The sequence below is a fragment of the Epinephelus fuscoguttatus genome, linkage group LG22 (assembly GCF_011397635.1).
Source record: "Epinephelus fuscoguttatus linkage group LG22, E.fuscoguttatus.final_Chr_v1".
In the NCBI taxonomy this organism is placed as follows: domain Eukaryota; kingdom Metazoa; phylum Chordata; class Actinopteri; order Perciformes; family Serranidae; genus Epinephelus; species Epinephelus fuscoguttatus.
Genome location: NC_064773.1, coordinates 15585604 through 15609275, shown reverse-complemented (window position 1 = coordinate 15609275; position 23672 = coordinate 15585604). Strand labels below are relative to the sequence as shown.

The 23672-nt window shown below is 40.7% G+C and overlaps 1 protein-coding gene across 1 annotated transcript in view; it reads right to left on the bottom strand.

The window, feature by feature from the left end:
- Nucleotides 1-21368, bottom strand: part of chchd3a (coiled-coil-helix-coiled-coil-helix domain containing 3a) — a 111534-nt gene extending 90166 nt beyond the window's left edge. Inside the window, exons 1-4 of the mRNA XM_049567025.1 lie at nucleotides 21127-21368; nucleotides 19172-19444; nucleotides 18478-18574; nucleotides 2965-3058 (exon numbers count right to left, since the gene is read on the bottom strand). Coding sequence (XP_049422982.1) covers nucleotides 2965-3058; nucleotides 18478-18574; nucleotides 19172-19444; nucleotides 21127-21207 — 545 coding nt within the window. The 5' untranslated portion in view covers nucleotides 21208-21368. The remainder of the gene's footprint in view (nucleotides 1-2964; nucleotides 3059-18477; nucleotides 18575-19171; nucleotides 19445-21126) is intronic.
- Nucleotides 21369-23672: the final 2304 nt, after the last annotated feature.

Sequence of the window (23672 nt, the reverse complement as noted above, 5' to 3'; positions counted from 1 at the left end):
AAACTCCCTGTAATTACCGCCTGCACTGTGGGAAGGTGAAATACCATTGCAATTTAATCATTGTTTGACGGCCCAGATGAGGAAAAAGGGCACTGTGTTCCTCTCATCTATTTCAATTAAAAAAGAGAACCAGTCACCTTTATCTGCAATAACGACAAATGAATGGGAAAGTTCAATTGCAGTGGTAAAAAAAAATAAGTGGAAGAATATTTCAGCCTTGAAGGACGCTGGCGTGTAAGCATGAGCAGAGAGTTTTATATTCAAGTCTCTGTGTCATGCTTTGTCATGCTTTGTCATGCTTTCTCTGTCAGCTCAAAAAGACAAATATTGACACTACTGCTGCATCTTACTTCACTGAATATGACTATGATAAACGATGAAGCAAGCTGGTGTGACGGCATGTCAACACGGAAGGCACACTGTCAGTCTCACGCTTATCCCACGAAACAGATACACCTCAATTTTAAACATTCAGCTGTTTGCATGTTTTAATCGCACACGTAAAAGCTTCAAGTCAATGGTGTGGTTGTGATAATCTTAGTTGTGGTCTGATCTGTGAAAACATGCAAAAACACAAAAAAGCAAAGCCAGAAAAAAAAGACAGTAACACTGTAGTAACACTTGTCTTTCTAATCCTGACTATATAATCTGATTACATTAAGAAGCACTGGGCCCGATTTTACACCCAGCACAGCGCAGTGCAACTGTTATTGCTAGTTTCAGACTGACACAGTTGTCGTTTTCACAGCCAGCGCCCATATTGTGTAAGTACTTGCAGCCATCTGTCGCCCATAACGTGTAGGTCTTAAAATGAGGTGTGGTCGGGAGCATTCAGGAGCATTTTTGGGCGTCTTCTATTTTGAGGCAGCAGAAAGTGACTGCACCACTGACCAACAAAATAGTCTGAAGTCAACAGCGCACTATTTTCCTGCTGTTTAAAGGGCACATTATTCAGATAAGATGCAGGCTTACATTGCGTGTACACTGGTTGTTCCACACACGGATGCGGGGATGGGTTACGGGTGGGTGAATTAATACATCATTAATGAGGAAAATATTAATTACAATGTCTAAAAAGTGAACAGAGCGGAAAGCAGAGTGGAGCTGCTGTCCGACTCTGCTCTGCAGCAGGCTTCCCAATAAGAGAGACGCTGTGCGCATTTACGCACGAGGAGCAGCATCACTTGCACTTAAGTTTATTTCTTTTTCCTCTGTTAAGTTTATAACTACAGTTTTTATACATTTTTTTTAAATATATATATTTATTTCTTTTTTTAGAGCACAGAAAAACACCTTTGATTAATTAAGGAACTAAATAAAACCCCTTGCACCTTACTTTGTGCCCTGATTATGTGCCGTTTCACTAGCAAAAGTGGAGTTAAACAGGCCCTTGATGCACTTGCACCATGCACTATAGATCGTTTAGATAAAGCCCATTATATGCCAGTTCTAACCAGAGAAGATACTGAATGCAAAATGTTAAGCCACACAGTCTGAACGGTTTGTCAGTTTTCATCTCATAAAAAAAGCGTTATGGTTTATATTTTCTCTTCAGCATCATTTCATGTTGATTTCTTTCCTAATACTTACCGATTCTACACAAAACCTGTCACTGAGCTGCGCCTAAAGCACGCCTTAAATCCCAAAATGCATCTTGATGGCTGTCCCATGTTTTACTACCTGACAGACTATTAGCTAGGAAACTGGACACACTCACACAAATACAACAAAAATAATGTGATAAAATGGGCAAATAAAAAAAAGCAGCATGAAAGCACCACATTGAAAACTGATATTAATATGCCTCTACACACATAAACATACATACACACACAAGTGCTGGCTAACTGATGATTGCTTATTTACCATTTCATGTTCAGTTAAGTCTTCTTGAGTGAAAATGCAGCCCATGCCAAGCACAAACAAAAATTGAAGGCTTGCAAGCCACCGTGATTTCAATTAATTGCAAGGAGGGCATAATTTTGAAGCACTTACTGCTCTGAACAGACATCAATAAGTGAGCTGCAGGAAGCAGTCACATCAAAAAAATAGTCAGGAAAAAAAAATCAATAGACAAATGATTTCTCAAAACCACTCGTTAATTTCTCTCCTTTTGAATGAGCCTCCAAAATGAGGCTAATCGCTAGGCTAACACTACCTCCTCCTGGATAGAGAAAGGTTGTGTTTTTTTCTCATACCGTGCAAGAGTGCGTTTAGTGGCTAATCACAGTTGTTCATTCACCGGGGTCCGCTGGAGATCATCCAGGCCTATTAAGGAGGGGGCGCAACACGATTATCGGACATTATGGCACGTGCACCTGCTTCTTTAGGGTCAAAAAGAAGAGAAGAGAGGAGAGGGAAGAAGAGGAGAAATGTGCTCCTCACATGAGCAGTGTGTTTCTTCATCAGGCAGGGCTAATGGATCACCCACTCAACACCCAGGAAATTACCTCAGGATAGCGCCCTCCTTTCTCAGGCATGATTAATTGATCCGGAGGAGGAGAGGAGAAGCAGAGATAGAGGGAGGAAAAAGTGCTGATGTGCTTCGGAAGAGGGGTAGATTGGAAACACAGTGGGGATCGGAAAGACTGGTGCTGACCTTTTTGACTATTAATGAAAGCGGGAAATGGTCACACCTGAAAATGTCTTTGGTTTCTAATGAAATCTTGGAACTGGAATTGACACTAGGTGCGGCACGCTGATTAAATCCATCATGATCCAAAGACGGAAAGTAGGGGAGAGAGGGAAAGCAGGCAAGAGCAGAAGAGAAATGCCCACCACATTTTCAGCAGACTTGGGAATCTTAATTTCAACTCCAAAAAACAAATTATAGCAATTAATTTACTTCAGAAATAAATAAAATGCCTTGCAAAGGTTTTTGTGGAAGGTCAAAAAGAAAAGCACTTACTATTCCACACCCAAACTGTGTGTGTTTGTGTGTGTGTGTGCGCGCATGTGTCTAACCAGGCTTGCAGCTCTTGCTCTGCCTTGGCCCTGTCCTGCTCCAAGCTTTTATGCAGCTCATCGGTGATCTTCTTCCTCAGGGCCTCTTCATCAACTGGGGACACAAAGATAAGGAAGGAAGAGTGTTAGAGGTAAGTTTTTAATAGGGATGCACCGAAATGAAAATTTGTGGCCGAAGCCAAAGCCGAATAATATTAAATGCTTGGCCGAATACCAAATATTGTTGTTTAGTTTTTCATTAGTTTTTGCAGATGAACCCCCTGCAGATTAGTGTTGTCATGGTACCAATATTGGGACCAACTGTGCGATACCAATGAAAATATCACGATTCTGAGTAGTATCACGATACCACAGCGAAAATGAGGCAGATGTGCCTTTTGTCATTCATAAAAAGATAAATCACTTTTCTATAATACATCAATGATATTTCAGTGGAGTAAATTACTTATTGACTTATTCATACTTCAAAAACAGCATCAATCAGTGATGAACATAGGGGGGGGATCAAAATAAAATAAAAAAATAAAATAAGAATCAACCAGCCACCCTCCTCCCCTGACAAGTAAAGAACAGTCCCTAAAGTGCGGTGAGGTTTGTGGGCCGTGAATGGCTCGTTTCTCCTCTGACACGTCACATACTTGTGTTTGGCTGGCTCGACTGTTCAGGTACTTTTGGGCAGTCATGACGCGAAGAAAAGGATATTATTGGAGCCGACTTCTCCATCGCGCTAAGCTGATGGCCGCCGTATTTGACAGGAATACATTACTGTCTGTGTCTGTGACCCCCGTTCAACCCATAACCGATGGGATTCGCCTTTCGTTTCTGCTGCTGGTTGAAATCTGTAGGCTGCTCGCACAGCGTGCTGAATGATTTAAGCCTACTTTGCTCGCTTTTTTTTTTTTTTACCGAATATTCGGTGCATCCCTAGTTTTTAAGTAAACAGGTGTTGTTTGCTGACAGGCATATTGTGTTTGTTTGGACACCGAACAGTCATATTGTCTAAAAAGTAAAAACATGAAAGAGAAAGAAGGCAACAGGTGTTGGGAAATCTGCATTAATTAAAAAATGTGCCGTTCAAAATGAACAATTTAACCATAATGCTTCAGTGAAAAGTCTCCCACTGAATTGTTTTGCTTGGGGCAGGTTGGTCAGGGTTTCTACTAGTCCTGCAATGATTAACATACGGCCCACAGGCTAGAACTGGCCCGCCAAAGGGTCCAATCCGGCCCACTGGATGACTCTGCACACCTAATATTGATGCACCTATGAATCCTAAGAGGTGCCCAGAGCAAAAAAATGAAAACAGAAAGCAAAATGAATTCTTACTGTGGTCATTTTAAAGAAACTGAACATTGTGACGAATATTGTCAAGCAGTACACAGACATCTGTATCAGACTTCTATGATTTGTAAATGGTTTGTAAGGCAGGGGATAACCTAACCTGCTTCCTCAACAGCGTTCACTTTAGTCTGGGGTGGTGATGCGAGCATTACTACACAGGAGTGGATGTATGTAAAAATGCCCACATAATGACAGTGAATATGAGACTTGATTGTGCAAATACTGAGACATATTGCTGCGTTAATTTGTCTTCGGACCTCTCAGATATTTCATCATCTGTTTTGTTTAGGATGAACATTTTCAGAAATACTTGGTCCAGCCCACTTGAGATTAAATCGAGCTGTATATGTCTCATGGGGTAAAATGAGTTTGACCCCTCTGGATTAATCGATCAACAGAAACATATTCGGTGACTATTTTGATAATCGATTAATCGTAAAAATGCCGGATGACATTTCCCAGTTCCAGTAAGTCATATACCGGCATTTTCTGCTTTCAGTCTTGATTTTGGACTTTCTCTGTTTTCTGATGTTTTATAGACCAAAAAAAGAAATACTGACTAATCAGTTAATAATCCTCTGCTTAATTAATCATGAAAATAATCATGAGCCTACCATACACTAAAATACTTTAAAATATCTTTTAAATGAATGAATGACTTTAACAAATACAAAAAAACATAATAAAAAACAAACAGGACAAAGATAACAGTGTCAGAAAAGGAGATGGTCGAAATCAAACTTGTATTTCTTCTTTTAACTCAAATACTATTACAACAAATCCCCAAATTTATCTACAACTAATGTACAACTATCCCCAGTCTATTTACCACCCAATTAAATTAATAAGTAATACAGTTCAAGTGTCACCCAGTGTTACAAAATAAATATGCACTCCCCTTAAACAGCCTCTCCTCATCTAGAGAATATATCTGACAAAAATATCTTTTTTGTGTAGTTTTTTAAATTGATTTATACTGAAATGTCTCCCTCTCACATCTTCAAGGGATAGTGCACCCAAAAATGAAAATTCAGCCATTATCTACTCACCCATATGCTGAGGGAGGCTCAGGTGACGTTTTGGAGTCCTCACATCCCTTGCGCAGATCCCAGGAGAGAGGGGCTAGCAGCACAATTGCACACCTAATGGCGACCCAGATTAAAACGTCCAAAAATCACATAATTGAAACCACAGAATATCTCCATACTGCTTGTCCATAGTGATCCAAGCATCCTGAAGCCCCGACATAAAAAGTTGTTTGGAAAAACGTCATTTAAACTCTGTTTTTAGCTGCATTGTACAAACAACTTTTTATGTCAGGGCTTCAGGACACTTGGATTACTACGGACGAGGAGTGTGCAGATATTCTGTGGTTTCAATTTTGTGTTTTTTGGACGTTTTAATCTGGGTTGCCCAGCCTGCATTAGCTGGAGTTTTGTTGTTAGCCCCTCTCTCCTGGGATCTCCACAAGGGATGTGAGGACTCTAAAACTTCACCTGAGCATCCTTCGGCATATGGGTGAGTAGATCATGGCTGAATTTTCATTTTTGGGTGCACTATCCTTTTAAGTCAACATGAGTTTTTGTCACACACTGTTAGATTTTGCAAAGACTAGGGATCTTGCAGGGTCACTAGTTGCAAGACTACAGTGAGATTCCTTTTGAGATTACTTCCCATCCTGCTCCTGGTGGACAATATTGCGCCAAACTCCCTTTAAGAAATATAAAAATAAGAAATTAGCAATTCTGTACATGTCCGTAAAAATAAACAACTATAGAAACATAAGCTCAAAGGTGTCATATGTTGATGGTATTCATGTGAATTTGGCATCAATATAATCAATAAAGACAAACTGTATTTACATCTAAACTTAACATTTTGGATTTGTCGCCTCTGCCGGCCTCTGTAAGTTAGCCGCCCCATTTTAGTGGGAGAAGAGAACTGTTTCAAAAATTAAGATTCCTCACTAAAGTAAGTGCTGGTTGGTGAATCCATGCCAAATTAAAAACTGACTCTTGTTTACTCCACAGCTCCATCAGTTTCTCCTCCTTCACAGTACACGAGAAGGAGTCCCAGGAGTCCCCTACATGTTTACTGTCTGCTTGGTTTGCTGCTTCTTGTTTGGTGCTGCCTGGAGAGAGTGCAGCTACTGGTTGTTGACACTGTTCATGTCACTGAACTTTACTATTTGCATGAGCCAAGACTAAGAACTTAGCATAATATTAAAACATGTTTTATTTTGCTGTAACATCAAGAAGAGAAAAAGACTGGCTTAAGACCTTACAGCGAAAGAACAAGATCACAGGAACATCTGAAATTTGTCTGCAACAATAAAATCACTTGAAAAGTTGTTTGGTGTAAGGCCAGCATAAGTTGCAGCCCAAGTGTTGTGTGCCATAAAATGTTATGAAGTGTGTCTTCAGTGTACAGTATGTTCTCTCTGTGCTTGCTGTTAATGATGTGAGGCTGGAGAGAAATCTTGGCCCTCAGGCTACCATGCTCTATCATGTGTGTGTGTGTGTGTGTGTGTGCGTGTGTGTGTCAAAACAGTAAAGCCCTGAGATATTAAAGCACAAACACACTACCAGAGACATGCCTATATTGCCTAAACACACACACAGAGGGGCACACACATGCTCAAATCACAGCACTACACCACTCTATCTACATATATTCATGTCAGGGACATCATACATGTATGACTCCATGTCTCCACCGGTCTATCTTGGCAGGTAATTAAGCATGAAAGTAAAGATGCCAGCCCGCGACCAGGCCAAAACGTGCTCTGAAGACAGAAGTGCCATGCGGTGTGTGCTGCGACACTGCAGCGATGGGGCGGGAGTGTCTGAGTGTGTCAAGATTACTCTCCCACTGCATTAGTTAGATAGGATAATCCCTATTGTCAGAGTCTGTTATTACCTGGTAACATGTGGTAACAGCAGGCCAGTGGACACACACGCATACAAAAACCTAATTTCGGCTAAATCAGATCAACAATAAGACCTAAAATGTGCTGTGCAATTTCTTCCTCATCATCTTGGTGTTGCAGCTGTTGAAAATATACACACAAAGGGAAAAAAGAACACACCGATTGCTGAGGCAAAATCACCTCATGTTGAGTGACAGTGCCTATTTTGCCATTTTACGAAACTGGGGTGCTTGGGGGGTTTTACAGTCATGATTTCATCTGCCCCTTTAAGGTCCAACATGTGGTGTTGCTTCACATATCAATCACTGATTTCAGAATCACAGCTTGAAAGCACAGGACGACTGACAATAATCAATTTTTCAACTTGGTGCAACTGCAATAAAAAAAAAAAGTCAGAGTTTAAAGGAATAGTTCGGATCTTTTAAAGCGGGCTTGTATGAGGTACTTATCCATAGTCAGTGCATGAGTACATGTCAGTCTGCACGCCCCGAGTTTGGAGAAGCAGGCAGGAGTACTGCCACAGAAGCTAAACAGTGTAGTGCAGTGGACGGAGGCAGCAGCAAAACATATTTTAGCCACCTAAAAAAAGCTATCATACCTTTTTCCACCAAAATTAGCGCACGTATAGAGGTGTTTCAAGCATAGGAAAAGCTGTCAAAGACAGACAATCGACTGCTTCCCCACTGCCAGTAGAGCACAGCCAAGTACACTGTTCTGCAGTTGTTTGTTTTCCTGGTGCGTCACACTCAATAGCAAGCAGCATGGAGGTCAGTGAAAAGTTATGGTGGTTACTTCTTTTTTATATGTCTTATTTATCCAGTCTCTCTCTCAAACCCAGGGCTGACTAAATTTCTGACGATGTTTGAGCACTGCTTGGACAGAGACGGACGGTATTTTGTGGAAGCACATGATTGCATTGCGCCTAAATAAGCGTCCTCCAAGGTGTTGCATTTCCATCTCTGCCAATCAAAGCTGGAGCCGATAAACACCCATGACTAACGAGATATATGTCTCGGATATTAATGCCGAAATTAACCTTTAGCACTGTGGGTTTTGTGGGTCACAATAAGTTTTCTGTTCAATGGGAAAAGGGCTTCAGACAGGCTTTTCTTTTGGCTGTACATTTTCTCAACCGTATTCCTACTTATAGGCGCAACTGGACTGCGCACTATATTAGTCAGACTTCCAGTGGTTTATCCGAGAGACTAGAACAAGGTGAATATGGCAGTAGTGACAAAATGCCAATCATTTCGGAGACAAGAGGATAACTTAATGAATCAGAGTATACAGAAGAAGAACATATACTTACAGTTGAGAAAACGTAGTGCCAAAAGAAAGAGCTGTCTGACGGCAAGATAACGCAGTGCACTTAAACTGAAATTAATATTTTTAGGTGGCACTGAATGGCTGACCCATTGCATTGCTTAGCTGCTGTCGTAGTACTCCTGCTTGCTCCTCCAAATTCGGGCTGTTTTGAGCGCCATCCACCGAAGGTAATACACTAACTATGGATAAGTACCTCATACAACCCCCCTTAAAAAATTCAAACTGTCTTTTTAATGTGAATGTTAAATTTGTTTTTCATTAGGAATATTCAGGATTTGGAATCAAGTTTATCTACTTTAATTTCATTGTGTCAACTAAAAAAATAATTGTCTCCAAGCCCCAAATCAAGATCTACATCATAATCAAATGCTTTAAATGTGGCGTGGCCTGAAGCTCATTCACCAGTTGTCTTGAAAATCTTTTTAAAAGGCTTTTGAGATACCACATAGACAGAAAGACCAAGGGACACACTACAAATCTCTCCTAGGGAATGCAAGAAAAAGAAACAATTTGGTCGACAATTCTTGACTTTAAATTGATATTTTCTCTCACAGCAGTGGCAGCAAATAAAAAAAGAAAAGAGTTTCATTTTCGGGGAATGAATTTTTTTGACTGGTGCTTGTAATGGCCTGAAAGTGCCTTTGATGTTTTCTGCACGCTGTAAAGACTAAAATAAAGATCTAGTCTACGAGTAATTAAATACAATAAATTCAAAATAAACTGTCAAACATTTCAAATTGAAAAGTCTGAATCTCTGAGTTAGCTGTTAATTAGTCTGAATGTTCTAATTATCTAATCACTTTTCCATATTAAAAGCTAAATTAAATAACTTCAAGATTTTAATTTTCTTCGGTGGTTTGATGGAAGAATAAGTTGGTGATCGTGACAGGCAGTATAGTTACCAAGAGACAGTTAATGCAACTGGTGTCATGGATACATAATATTACAGCTCATTAACGAGCATTTCTCCCTATACCTTCTGTCATTTTAGTCTTCCTCACCTCCGCCGGCAGCTTTGTCACACCCACACTGTTAACAATTCGCTCTCAGAATACAGTTAACTCGATCCTCTCTCTGATCCCCCAACCTCTGCAGCCTTTTCTTCTCCGCAGCACACAACACATAACAAGAGCTCACAGCATGACAACTGTTTGGTACAGTAAAGAGAATGAATAAGCAGCAGGTAGAGGGAGGTTTAGTGTGACAGGGCTTCAGAGGAAACACTAGTGCAAACAGAGGCGGTGATTGACAGTTGACTACTTTCTGCTGCACAGTGTATCTTCAAAGACAGAGACTGCTGTCACCCAACTGTCCAGAGTGTGGGAAAACAATATCCATCATGTCTGACAGCACTCAGAAGCACCATTGATCCCACTGCAGAGGAGAGGCTAATTACAACTCTGTTGAGAACTATGACAGAAACTACAACCTGTAGGGCCAGAACCCTGACTCTGCCATGGGGACTTTGGGGTTTCAAGTGTCTCTGTTGCACCAGCCATTTAGGCTAATCTCTATAAACAGAAAAAAAAGCTAACCCTTGTCTGATGATTGTTTCAAGACTTTATTTTGGCAAATGCATTCCGCCTCTTTGGCTCTCTACACAGTTTACCTGCCACTAAAACACGACTGATCAATGCTACTCGGACTACAAATGGAAACCAGAATGTTTTCACAACCAAAATCTTGCACTGCTACCTGCAGATTCTGCATAAACATACAGATATCTGTTTATACAGATTAAACAAATTGTGATATTTCATTTTGCAAATACTGTCCACACCTGAGAAAAAAAAGGCTTTTTCAAGCATTTCTTCCAACTCACAACAACAAGGCCGTACTGAAACACAAGCTACAGCTGCCTCCTTCAGGATGACTTGTGAGTGCGAGTCGGTTTAGGCTGTATGACACTAGCGGCTTTACAACAGTGCAGAATCTCTTTGATGAAAACCCCTCAATTTCTTACTATTCCTTCCAAAGATCTTCAGAGTAGATGAATATAATGTGTCCTGGACACCAAACTCAAGAGGAACTTTATATCAGAGGTAACACCGTGCCATTATCAACTTTTCCCATTAGGTAATACTGACATTTCTGTATAAACCGCCCTTTAAAATATCTCACACTAACATTATAAAAAATTACACATTGCACTATGAAAAGTAAAATTCTAAAAGTCCTCGAAGTTCAGACAAGCCTAAGCAACTCGTCATTTATCACCACATCCTTTCCAGCCCTGCAGAGAGAGTCTTCAGATAGCTAGCAGGCCCGCAGGGTCAGCCGGGGAACAGGTTCTGATATGATAAACACTGTCTGGGGTCCTTGAGGGAGGCTGGTTAGGGTCAGAGACAATTCCAGATCGACAGAGCCAGTGTCAATCCTGAGTAGGACATGTAAATGTTAAAAAGATTAAAAACTCATCATCTTTTTAGACGTGTCCCCCTCCTTCCCTTTTCCACCAATCATGAAACCCTGTGGAAAAACCCACAGAGGAGGAGGAGGAGAGGCGGTGGAGCACAGGCTATTGGCAGTGGAGATAATAGACGAAGGCAAATTGCGTTTCTCATCAGAAGTTTCATTAACCCCAGGACCCGCGTGGAGGGCATAATCTGTAACATTACCACTTCCTCACGTTTCCTCGCGCTTAGTCGAGTCACCGCACACCTTTCACTACGTTCACATAGGAAAGAAAAAAAAGAAAAGAGAGGAAAAGTGCCAAGGGGAAGCTTCCAGCCCTGGCAGGCAGGTGCCATTTCTGATTTTCCCTTTTATTCACACTCTTTCCAGTTAATTTAATCTCATGTTATGAAAAAGGACCAAACTGATCATTTCACATTTTCACAAGATAACAAGAAAAGTCAGTTTCAAAAGGAGAGTGATATATTTCACGAGTTTCACACTCACATTTATGCACACACACTAAGTCTCCCATTGTTTTCCTTCGCCTGTCCCATTTTCCCATTCTCTCTGCTGCACCTGGGAGACATCTTTAAGCAGGCTATTAGTCCGGCGCAGTGTGTGGGCACTGCCATATGAATATTTATAACACATTGGAGAAGGTGTAGGAGGTTCAACCTTGACTATGGTGTAATCAGCACACATACTGACTCAGGCCCATGATTTAGAGAAGGCCGACCTGCTGAGAGTCTAACTCGATACCCTACTCTCGTGGACACACATAATCAATGTCCGCCTCATTAAGGTCGTACCCTTTCAGAATTGGGCTGAACTTTGCAACTTTTTAACGAGATTCACATTCACATTCATCGTACCTTTTCTATTTTTTTTTCCCCCTTTAAAAAGAGCATGCTTGATCAATCGTCCAAGTTGACTTTTTTCCCCTCTCCTTCATAATACTTGGTGAACTCGATACATATTAAGCTATGAGGTGACCTTGCGAGGAGAGTATACACAAAATTTCTGAGTAAATGTCAACCGGCCAAATTGCTGTGTGATACTGTAAATGTAAGGGCCAACGCAATGTTAAAAAACAGCCCATACAAACTCACAATCTTTGACACTGCAGATATACTGTGCACACAAGAAGACGGAGGAGAGAAATGAAGTCCTCTCTCTGCTTTATTTGTCCTGGAAGATCTTTGACTCTCTCAAACTTTCAGCCTTGATTCCGAAAAGTTGGGACACTGTGTAACTGTCCTCCCTCTTCTGTAGGAGGAGAGCTCAAACAAAGGACACTGACAAACTATTTACCTACATGAGTTGCACTATGACTTCATATGATGCACATCACTGCTTATACCATGTGCAATATTTTTCTTCAATATCATGATCACTTGTCAATGTAGTGCAATACTACTTAAGCTATATCACACTCGAGCTCGTGATGTTATACTCGTATATCATCACGGCTGTGATTCGGTCATAGGCATGAGGCCACAGGCCGAGTGCCGAAGACAATCACAGCCGTGACGATATACGAGTATAACATCACGAGCTCGAGTGTGATCTTGCTTTTATACAACAGTTTAACAGTTAAATAAGCAAGGCTGATTAAGAAATGTTGAAAAATGAGGACAAAATTGATCATTTAAGCATTTTATTTGTCTTCCGTCAACAAAAATAGTTCCCCCAGGACTCCGCTGTCACCTTTGCTATGTAACGCAGACATGGTGCGCCAGGCACTTACTCTTTATACACATTTATCTGCACATTTCCATTAATTGTGCAGCCGGTGAAATAAGTCTCTGGTGACTGCATGGTGGACTGTCGCTTCATAGGCACAGCCAACTCTGCTTTCTGATCTGACAGTATGTTGCTTTTCTCCAAGTCATTGAGCTCCACTGATGAAACAGTGACAAACCTGGATGTGTGCTCAGATGAATTCAGCTTCTCCTCTCCCTCATCTTCCTCTGCTGACCATTCATAGTTCAATTCCAAACTTATTTTAGGAAATAAATCCATATTTTTGACTGTTTGACAGTGGATGAATTAATTAGCCCACAACGCAACTGCTGACCTAACTGACACTAACCGTCAGTTTTGATTTGATTGTTGAATGCAATCAGCTGTGAGGTGGAGTGATACATACACAGTGAAATAAAAGTGATGTTGTACTCCAATATCGTCATAGTTTTACTGTCTCTCGACCAATCAGACTGCAGGACCGGAACTAACTGTTGTATAATTCTTGTTATATCAAATTAAATATAACACTGATTAGCAGGCACAGTCTGTTTTTTTCCACCATTTTAGTTCATTTTTAGTAACACTTGTACTTCTCACACTCCCATTGTTACTCTATAAGGCACTGGTTTTTGCTTTTGCTCCTTGAAAACACTTCTATCTTGTATATTTGTTTATTTTGTCAGATACTTAATACTCTGTTGTTCTACAACTGGGCCCAGTGAGTGACCCTGACCCAGGAAACCCACTGGTTGTTCTGGCTGGTAGTGTTGAAGCATTCTATGGCACAAGAATTCCCTTCAGGATCAATAAAATTCTATTCAAACTGAATTGAGCTGAATTGAAAAAACAGAGTGCAATTATATGATAATCTCTTTTTGACCTACAGTGGATGAAATAAGAAGTCAACAAGTCATTGTTTTTTCATTACACATATTTCCAATGCAGCTATTCACATGAAATTCAGACCAGACCATTGGTATTAACTCAATAAAACTGCACAGATAAAGAAATCCTACCATTTTAATCCGTAAAAATTAGGTGCAATTAAGTGGAATGACACAGGAAAAAAGTATTGAACACACTTACTTAAATTTATTAAATACTTGCAGAGGTTTTGTTTGCAATGTAAGTTTCAATTTTGGCCCATTCTCCAACACAGACGTCTTTAAATTTTAAAAATTTTAGGGGGCTCGCTTCTGAATCTTGAGAAAGAAATTTCGCTTTCAAAACTCCAATAATTAGTGTCCTCAGATCCCAAACACTTACTGAGTGTTGTTGAAGGAAAATGTGATGCAACACAGTGGTAAACATGCCCCTGTCTGAATTTTTTGGAACATGTTGCAGGCATCAAATTCAGACTGAGTGTATATAAAAGGTTTATCAGTTTGGGCATTGAATATCTTGCTTTTGTACTGTATTCAATTGAATTTCGAAAAGGATTTGCAAATCATTGCACTTTTATTTACGCAATATACCAGCACTTTTGGAATCAGGTCGGTAGAGACTCAAGAAAGGGAATAGAAAAACACATCAGCAATGACAACTTCATGTCCTCCAAAAGAAAATACAGGACGCACATCCTTAACTGACCACTTAAAGATAAAACAGATAAGTAGATTAGTAATCTTTCATGAAGGCTCTACTTTGCTGTGAAGGCAACCGGCAGTTTCTCATAATAACTACACTCAACACACTTCCCACCTGTCACAAAATTAAGTGAGATATTATTGTATTTATCTTTTCATCTAAAAACTAATTAGCACAAACAATGGGGGAATAACTTTTCAATGTGGACAAAAATGCAACACTGCCGTGAAAGCAGCCCCAGAGCTAATGAAAAAACAGACTGACAAAGGAGTGCTTTTGTTGAATATACAGAGACGAATTCTATTCATTTTCCAAATTGTGTTACTAATGTGCTCAAACAAAATGGCAGGTGGCTCGCGCAAAATCCAGCGTCATATTGCAGAATCCATATGGCTAAAACACACACACACGACCACCTCCTTCCCTTAATGAGGCCTGGTGGTTTGTTGTGTGAAACTGCGGAGGTGTCGTTTTAATCACTGGAGTCAGTGTGGCGTGGCATAAGTTGGCCTTTTTTAATTACCTCACTGATTGAGCACAGTCAAGGATGGGGAGGCCTGCCCACACCCTGGATACCACCTTCTGAAAAACCGGCACCCACGCCCCTGTTCTGTGCAGTGTAACATTCAGATGTCCTCTGCCGGATATGTCAAGAGATAAGGGACATGCACCCACACTTTGGAGACAAATAGGACTAAAAACTTTGACAGAGGGTGCAAAGTGGAGAGACAGAGTGGGTATGTCTATGTGTTGAGACTCTTTGATACAGCATTATCGTCAGTGACAGTAGTGTCTTTGGGGGTGGGGAGAAAAATCGATTCTTAGAGGTATTTTGATTCTCTCTTGAAAGATTATTTCTTAATGCAAAAGGTCAATAATCAGTCATTTTAAACCCATTTCTCAACATTATGATTGACTGTAATAACTTTGTAAGACTGACCTGAAACTTTCTTGCAGCTGAACCAATTGGATAGACCATAATGGATATAAACGTTTATCATATTTACAAATCTAAGCCAGGCTACTTCTTGAGTTTTGATGATAATGGCGGAGTGTGAGCAACCACAGATGGATACAATCTGACCAGCTCATAAGCTGGGGTATGGAAGCATTTTGGCCTCCATGAAGACAAAGTTGAGGGGTAAAGGGAACTGCAAAAAAGCGGCAATATATTAAAATATTTTGGTAAAAAGAACTCCCTCTGCACAGCCAGTCTCAAGGATCAGGTGCTGGTGGGCCACAGAAACATTAGCCTGGTTCCAGACCATAGACCCTGCTCACTCAACTGAGTAGACTTGCATCTCTGGTCTGGCATACTTCAATGAATTTGCGATTTATCTCGTCCAAACGCTGGACGGACCGGTGAACGCCGGGGGTCTAGCGATTAGCCAATCAGCGCCACACTGATGTCAAGCTGTACGCCGGTGGGTAACTGGTGAGGATAGCAACAATGGCAACCGCTACAGATCCTACAGACCACATTAACGATGCTATCGAGGTATTTCGCCACTACTCACGTTAATGGAGGACCAAATTAAGGAAGCTGCTAAACTGGATTTAACGGCGATGCAGCTGGGCGTGCACGACGACGGAGACATTTTAAACAGGCAATGTTCGCTTGTTTTCGGCACCCCCGAGGCATGGATACTAATGACGTCAGATTCTGGGTGAGTCGTTGATCTCTACTGATTGGTTAGGGAAAAATCAAATTCCCTCCTCCTTGTAAATCGCCTTCAATGGAAGCCATGTCAGACTGAAGGTTCTGGGAGCTTCAGTCTGACACTCAGGCTACAGAAACATCTCAGATGAAATCATCACCATAAGCCACAGCACACTGAACTGAATGACTGTGTTATTAAGAGAGAACAATGTGTTTGGTCCGTGGTTTTTTCAGGTTCGCTCAACAGAATCACATGAGCATTAACAGGTGTTCTGAATATACATGGGTCACATGACTAATTATCGCAGTCATTTCACTTTCACATTCTTCAAAAGCATTTTTCAGAAGGTATTTAGAATTCATTCAAAAAGCATAATAAATTTACCCAAAATTACATCGATCAAAAAACAAAGCAGCCCCATAAAGAGTACGAGAGATACAAGAACAGTAGGTGATTTAACCTCATCCCATTACGAACATGACTAAGATGAAGATTTATAAAAAAGATCTATGTAATTTTAAACTTCACCCATGAGTGCTCATGTGATTCTGTTGAGCGAACCTGAAGAAGCCACGGGCAAAATCTGTTGTTCACTCTTAATAAAATCACAATAATTCAGTTCAGTGTGCGATGGTTTAAGTTGATTATTTTATCTAAGTCTTAGATAAAATAATCAACTTCAATAATCAACACCAGAATATCTTAAAGACATACTCGATTCCCTGGGTTTCATTTTATTGTTACTCCCCTCATCCCCTGGGCTTATAATAATAATATTTGGGAACACACCAAACATGAGAACCCATTATTCACATTTCCACCCACAGCTGGAGGAAAAACAGCCTGTTGTAGTTGCTGTCAAACAATTGAACACGTAATATCAAAGCAGTTGAATCCATAAAAGATGATGGAAGTGAATATGGATTACTACAGATACTGTATGTTTTAAAAGTAGCGAGTAGTCACACGGTGAGAAAACATAAAGCATGTACAGAAATCTAAACTATTGATGCATCAAGATGCATCGATAATGGTTTTATAATGACATCATAGCCCTTTGGATCAGTATGGAATTATGTGACAAAAAATATGTAATTAAACTTGGTGCTACCCTGAGACTTTGTTTGTTAAAAAGATAATTAATTTAATAATAGATTAGATTAATAGATATTTTCTTGTTTCTGTTCCTAATCGCTACTTTCTATTTCAACACTTCAATAACTGATTTCTTGGCAAGTCTGGAACAGTAGAAACAAACTAAAAACACTAACATATTATTACCTTACAGAGCTGATACAGCGAACGTGTTAGCAAACAGCCGCCAATTTGAACATCCAGAAGATATTTAGCATCATTAGCATTCTTCTGGTGTCATATATCTGGCTCTCAAATGGCTAAATGCTCAGCAATATTTACTATCTAGTCACAAAATGTGTCTGTCCTGTGGTGCTGAACAGGAAGCGCACAGAGGGTTTTCTTTGCTGAAAACAGCTTCCTCCTGTAGCCAAAAACGACACTGATGAGAGCGGTGAGAGCTGAAGGACGCCATAAAACACTGTAAAGCTGACAGGAGCTGCAGAGTCAGGTCGTTGTGGGTTCTTCATTTCAAGTGCCCCCTTTCATGTACAAGTTGCCACATGATCCATTGTTAAAATAAAAATATTGATTATAGCTGCTATAAAGGAGGGGGAATAATAAAAAATGGAGAGAACTTATCCAGATAGAACAAAAATAGAAATTCCAGCTGACTTTAGCCTCACTATTTTGGGTGCTCTCACAAACCGCAGGAAGGAGCAGGGCCCTGATGACAGCTTGAGCTCCACAGTGACGAAGCAGAACGCGGGGCCGCTAATTACAGAATAATTTATTAACGTTATTAAAAGAAAGAATTAATCATTCCATTAACAGTTAGGGACTGTCGATGAATCATAATATGACCGAGGCTATGCGAGGCCCGTTTTAGAAATGAAGAGTAATTACAATCTGCGAGAAAAGTTGGAGACAGAAAGCTTAAGGTGGCTCAAAGTAAACACCCGCACAATAAACATCATTAAAACACAATGTAGCAGGACTTAAAATAAATCCTCGGACAGCTCATTCCCTCATAACCTCTGCCTTCTAATTAACCGTGCCTCTGAAGAAGCGTTTCAGGATAAAATGAGCCATTACAAAGAACAATTCATTTCTTCAGTTTTTGAGCGTTCTCTTTTTAGAAGAAACAAGATACAAGTTTGGCCAGCTGCCTCCTGGTTCAAAAATCACAGCTGCACAAATTCTGAAAAACTAAAAGAAAAAATAACAAAAGCACTGAGTAAATCTTCATACCTCTGCTGCATCATCCATCTTATACAGAAGGAGGGAGCTTGGGAAGCTTCTCCATCCCTTGACATTGATCAAACTACCCTTGACCACCAGAATATCGTACAGTCTAAATCAGTACCACATCAAATGTATTTCTTCTTGCAGCATTTGTTTGCTAATGTATTTTACAAATAGTGACTTTCAGCGTACTGGGATAAAACTCACCGGCTGGTGCAGCAGGAGGTGGTGGTGGGACCGAAATTGATTCAGGCACTACCACTGGCTCAGGGACAGGAGCAGGGGATACTGGCTCCACTGGGGGCTGAGGAGGAGGTGCAACTGGTTCACAAGGAGCATTAAACTCAGGCAAGGGAGGTGCAGCAAATGGCTCAGCAGGCTGCGGGGACATGGTGTCCCCTGGAGGATGTGGCAGGACGGTGACAGGCTCGAAAACAGGCAGGGGAGAGAGGGGTTCCGATTTGGGAAGAGGGGGAGCAATGATGGGCTCCATTTCAACAGGAGGAGGAGGAGGAGGAGGGATGGATTCAGCTACAGATGGAGGAGCAGTGGGCTCAATCACATGTGGAGGAGCAATGGGTTCAATTATTGGAGGAGCAGAAGCGATTGATTGGTTTATGGGAGGTGATGATTCGATTGCAAGGGAAGGAGGAGCAAGCGGAGGGGCTGCTTCCACCCCAGTCGGGGCAGGGCAGGGAGCGGGAATCAGGGGAGCAGCGGGAGCAGCGGGTGGGAGAGATGGAGGCAAAATGACTGGCTCAGCAGCAGCAGGAGCAGGAGCAGGAGCAAGAGGAAGAGGTGCTGCCACGGGCTCAAAAGCAGGAGCAGCAGTGACAGCATCAGCAGCAGCTGGGGCTGATGAGGATGGAAGCACCATGTCAATGATGGTGGGCGCTGCTACCTGTTCTGTAGATGGTTGAGGAGGAGGTGGTGGAGGTGCAGCCACAGTCTCTGTGGCAGATGGAGCAGGTGGAGGAGGAGCTGGAGGTGCAACAGGTTCTACGAGAGGAGGAGGGGGAGAAGGCAAGGGGGTGATCGGGTCGAAGAGGGGCGGCACTGGCCGCAGGATAGAAGGAGTGAGGATGGGCGCCATGGGAGGAGGTGGAGTGGGAGCATGTTGAGGTTTGGGAGGAGCTTCAGGTTCCCTCATGCGGTTGATGACATTCTCAGAAAGCTGCAAAGGAGAGTGGAGGAAAAGTTTAAGTGGAACAATGCGACAGATTTACAGAAACACATAAACATAATAATGTTGTTACATCTCATACAGACTAAGACCACACTTTTTTGCTTTTACATATTTCTTCAGATCACACACACAAGACAAAACATGTAAATAAGTGAACTTTAGAGGTGCTGATCAACTGATTTTTGTAACTTCAGACAGATCAAGCCAGGCTGTTTTCTCTGCTTTCAGTCTTTATGCTAAGCTATTCATCTTCTGGTTTTAGGTGCACAAGGAATCCAAAATTTGGACAAATTATTGGTGAATTAGAGTAAAAAGGGGTTGTGTTTAACAACAGGAAAACTACATCAAAACATCAGTTTATAGACTCTCATACAACTCCTGTGGTATAAACCAAGACTAACTTATCCAGTGATATGCTAAGTACTTCCCAAACACATGCATTCTTGCCAAAACCTTAATATTTAAAACGAAACAAAGAGTGAAAGTTATTTATTTTCTCTTGTAAGCCAAACTCCACTGACAAAAACTGTAATTTTACCTTGCTGGACCTTAATGAGCTTCTGGTCTACCACTAGTCTACCACTGTCTCTATTTGTGGTTTGTTTGTGTTATTGTGTGATTTCGGTGAATCCAAACTGACTCTTCAAAACACCAAAGTCACACAATAACCCAAACAAACTAACTGGTCAAGGTAGAGGTAGCCCAGAAGCTCCTGTGCTCAGTGAGGTAAAATCACCGTTTTTGTCAATGGAGTCTGGCTTAGGAAGGAGTATAGTTAAGTTTTACTTTCATGCAAGAAAAACCAAAGTTCTCCTTATGATTTCAGCGTAACAGGGTGAGTAACTGATGCACAAATGATCACTCAGGTGATAAAGTATTCCTTTAACTGACTGATCTGTAAGGGGTATTGATCCTTCTCTCAGCAGGGAAGCAAATAAGAGTATTCCCCATGTTTAGCTAGATGAGACAACGCTTCCTTTACTTAGGCAGTCATTACAGCAGTGTCACAAACAGGATTACACCTCATTGAAAGATACCACTAGCAGCACTTGGCCTGCTGAGTAATAATAGACAGAGCCACGCCAACCTAAGTCTTATCTGATAAAAGCCTAAAGCCTCTCAATCTAAATTTAACATCAGCCGACAGTAGAAGAACTAGTGACAGCTTCCCACCTAACAACAGAAGCTGACAGTCACTTTGTGCACATGCATCCTTGCACCATTTAACAAAAACTCCCAAATGATAACATTATTTATGACCATGAATGCAACAGCCTGACCACTTCCAGTCACTTTCATTCATACACACAGTGACAGACAGCAGAGCACGAGGCTGCTGACGTCAACGTCAACATTCCCAAAAGGACATTGGAAGGTTTACAGTGTGTCTAAATCTCACAGCCACTGCAGCCGCCATTGACTATGCATTATTAAACAGCATACTCATTTAACGTTACTTTATATTAACCTGCTGTGTAGCTTTAAGAATGAATGAGAGTCAGGCTGACAGTGTGCTCGCTCTAAGTTAGCATAACTGCCTTCACACAAGCTATAAAGCATTAGCTAATTAGCATTTAGCCTAATACACCTTTGTATAAACTGATACCATTAAGGCAGCCATGGCGCACCTGTTTACCTAACACCAGGCAGGTATGTTCACTGTCACTTACCCGTATGCCCTTCACCACTGTTATATTCTCGTTCTCGTCTGACTCAAACGACACGCGGCGGGTACTGTTGTTCGCTCCCATTGTCAGACCGCAGGCTGATAAACTGTAAGCTATCTACATGAAATATGAAACACTGACATTCACGTTTGTTTTTATTCAGTTTACTTGCGTTACAGCCCGGTATAGCTGGCTAGGGCCCACACGCCACTGCTTCAGCACGTCCGCACTTCCGTAGCATGACGTTTTCGAAGACCGCGTGAGCTGATTGGACAGAAGCATCACCCATCCCTACAAGAACCATTTTCATTGGTTGGTGATCGGAAGAGAAAAAGTGGGTGTGTGACAGCGCTGCATGTTGGACTGTTACCAATTTTCCACTGTATTTACAGTACACTGACATCATCAGGATGTTCACTGTTGGATGTATGGATTTTGATTTAGCAAAGAAGGAAAATTAATCCTGGAGAAAAGCTTTTTGAAATAATATTTTCACAGGTATTGATTGGCAGAGGACGAGGCTTTTACCTTATAAATTCTATATCACTAATGAGAATAAAGAAGTGCACATCAAAGTAGTACACAACAAACATTTGTCTTCACATTTTTAGATATTAAAAACAATTGTATTTTTGCAATGCTGAGTCAGAATCTTTAATACATTTATTTTAATATTGCATACAGTCTGCTACATAAGGTCTCAACTGAGGGACTATATATTGTGTAAAAGTAAATATAATATTGTAATTGACTCTAAGGATGTTATTGTAGGTTTTAGGCATGACAAATGTGACACAAAATTCATCATACATTAAAATAATGAATAAAACAGTAATAATGAATGGATAATCTTACATACATGGAAGCACAGTATATAAGATTACCCCTACTTTCTTTGGGCTTCTGTGTGTATTCAAAGAGCATTGCAACTATAACTTTTGGACACTAAAAAAAATAAGAAAAACTGTCAAACATTATAATTTACTTTTTGGAGAGGAATTATGTAAGCTATGTTTTTCATCCACTCTTATTATGATGTATTAAAATGTTGTGTTATTGAATTTTATTCATCCCATATCTAATGTTCTTGCCATAGTCATTGTTTATACACTTGAGCTCTTGTATTTGTATGTTCAATAAAGTTTTTTAAAAAAGTGTTTTTGAATACCACTATCCAGAAGGAAAGAGCCAGGCCTATAATAATTCTGTTTGTCTCATAGAGTTGTGGCATTACATTTATTTTTACCTACTATCCCCACGGTAGACTGTAATCTATGTTTTTCCTTTTTATGATAGAATATTTTTATATGTGGAATAGTGCTCATAAGTTATGCTTTTAGTGCCATAGTAGTAAGTTCTAAGTTGTAAGAATAACACTACATATTGTCGTCTGCAGTGATTTCTGACTGCTGGCAAAACCTATAATAGTTTTTCAGCTGACAAATGTAAAAACACAAACTACAGCCCCTTTTTCATTCAGAAAAGATACTAAACATTTCCAAATGCATGAGTTTTTTAACAAAAACTTAAATTCTGATTTGAAAAAGCAAATAAATCTGGCTAAATATTTGATGTCAGCTACTTTGTTTACTAATGGATAGTTTCAGTGTTCTGCTATATGCTCAGGAAACAGTTTGGTCTGAAAACAAACACATTGAGGTTCAGAACCCAGCCCTACATAAATCTGAATACATGTGGGAATCACTTACTTTAGACTAGTTTCTGTAATATAATTGTGTAACGGTATGATTTATATGATTCAAGTTATATAGCTGCAATCAAAATACATTTCGAATATTGCATAATGACGGGGCATCGGTGGCTTAGAGGATAGAGCAGGTGCCCCATGTACAAGGCTATTGCCGCAGTGGCCTGGGTTCAAGTCCAGCCTGTGGCCCTTTGCTGCATGTCATCTTGTGATCTTGACTACACACCTGTGGGGCCAGGGGGCATAAAGTGGGGGTATTAATGGCCCCTTCCTTAATCATACTTCCGGTGCCATTGCTTGGACCACTCCCAATCTTTGAGCTCTGCCTTCATTTTGATCTCAACTACACACCTGTAATGTTTTATAACTGCATCTTGTACTGTTGCGATGCTGTCACTGTGACAATATCTAATGGCCCCTTCCTGTCGCAGCAAAACCTAAATGAGAGCTGTAAAGGCAGGGTGAAGAGGAGATGGGATGGGTGAAACAAGTGGCCCACACTGATGGAACAATGTTGTCAGATTGATTTTAAAAAAGCAGAATTGCCGAAAGAGTTGCCAAACCCATCAGAGAGAGCACAGCTCCTGAAATAGAGCTGCAATGAGAATAGAAGGAGAGTGAATTGAGAGGGACACAGAGACACATTACATGGCCAAATTCAGTGGTCATTCTGATTTAAAATCTTCATTTCAACATCCTCAGAATGGGTTAGGAGTCGGGTCATTTTTGTGTCGTACTGCCATTATATTCGTCTTCATGTATAGTCATCATTGTTGAGAAAGAAATAATATAATAATATATAATTTTGTATCGCTTGACATCCCTTCCACTGAAGATTATC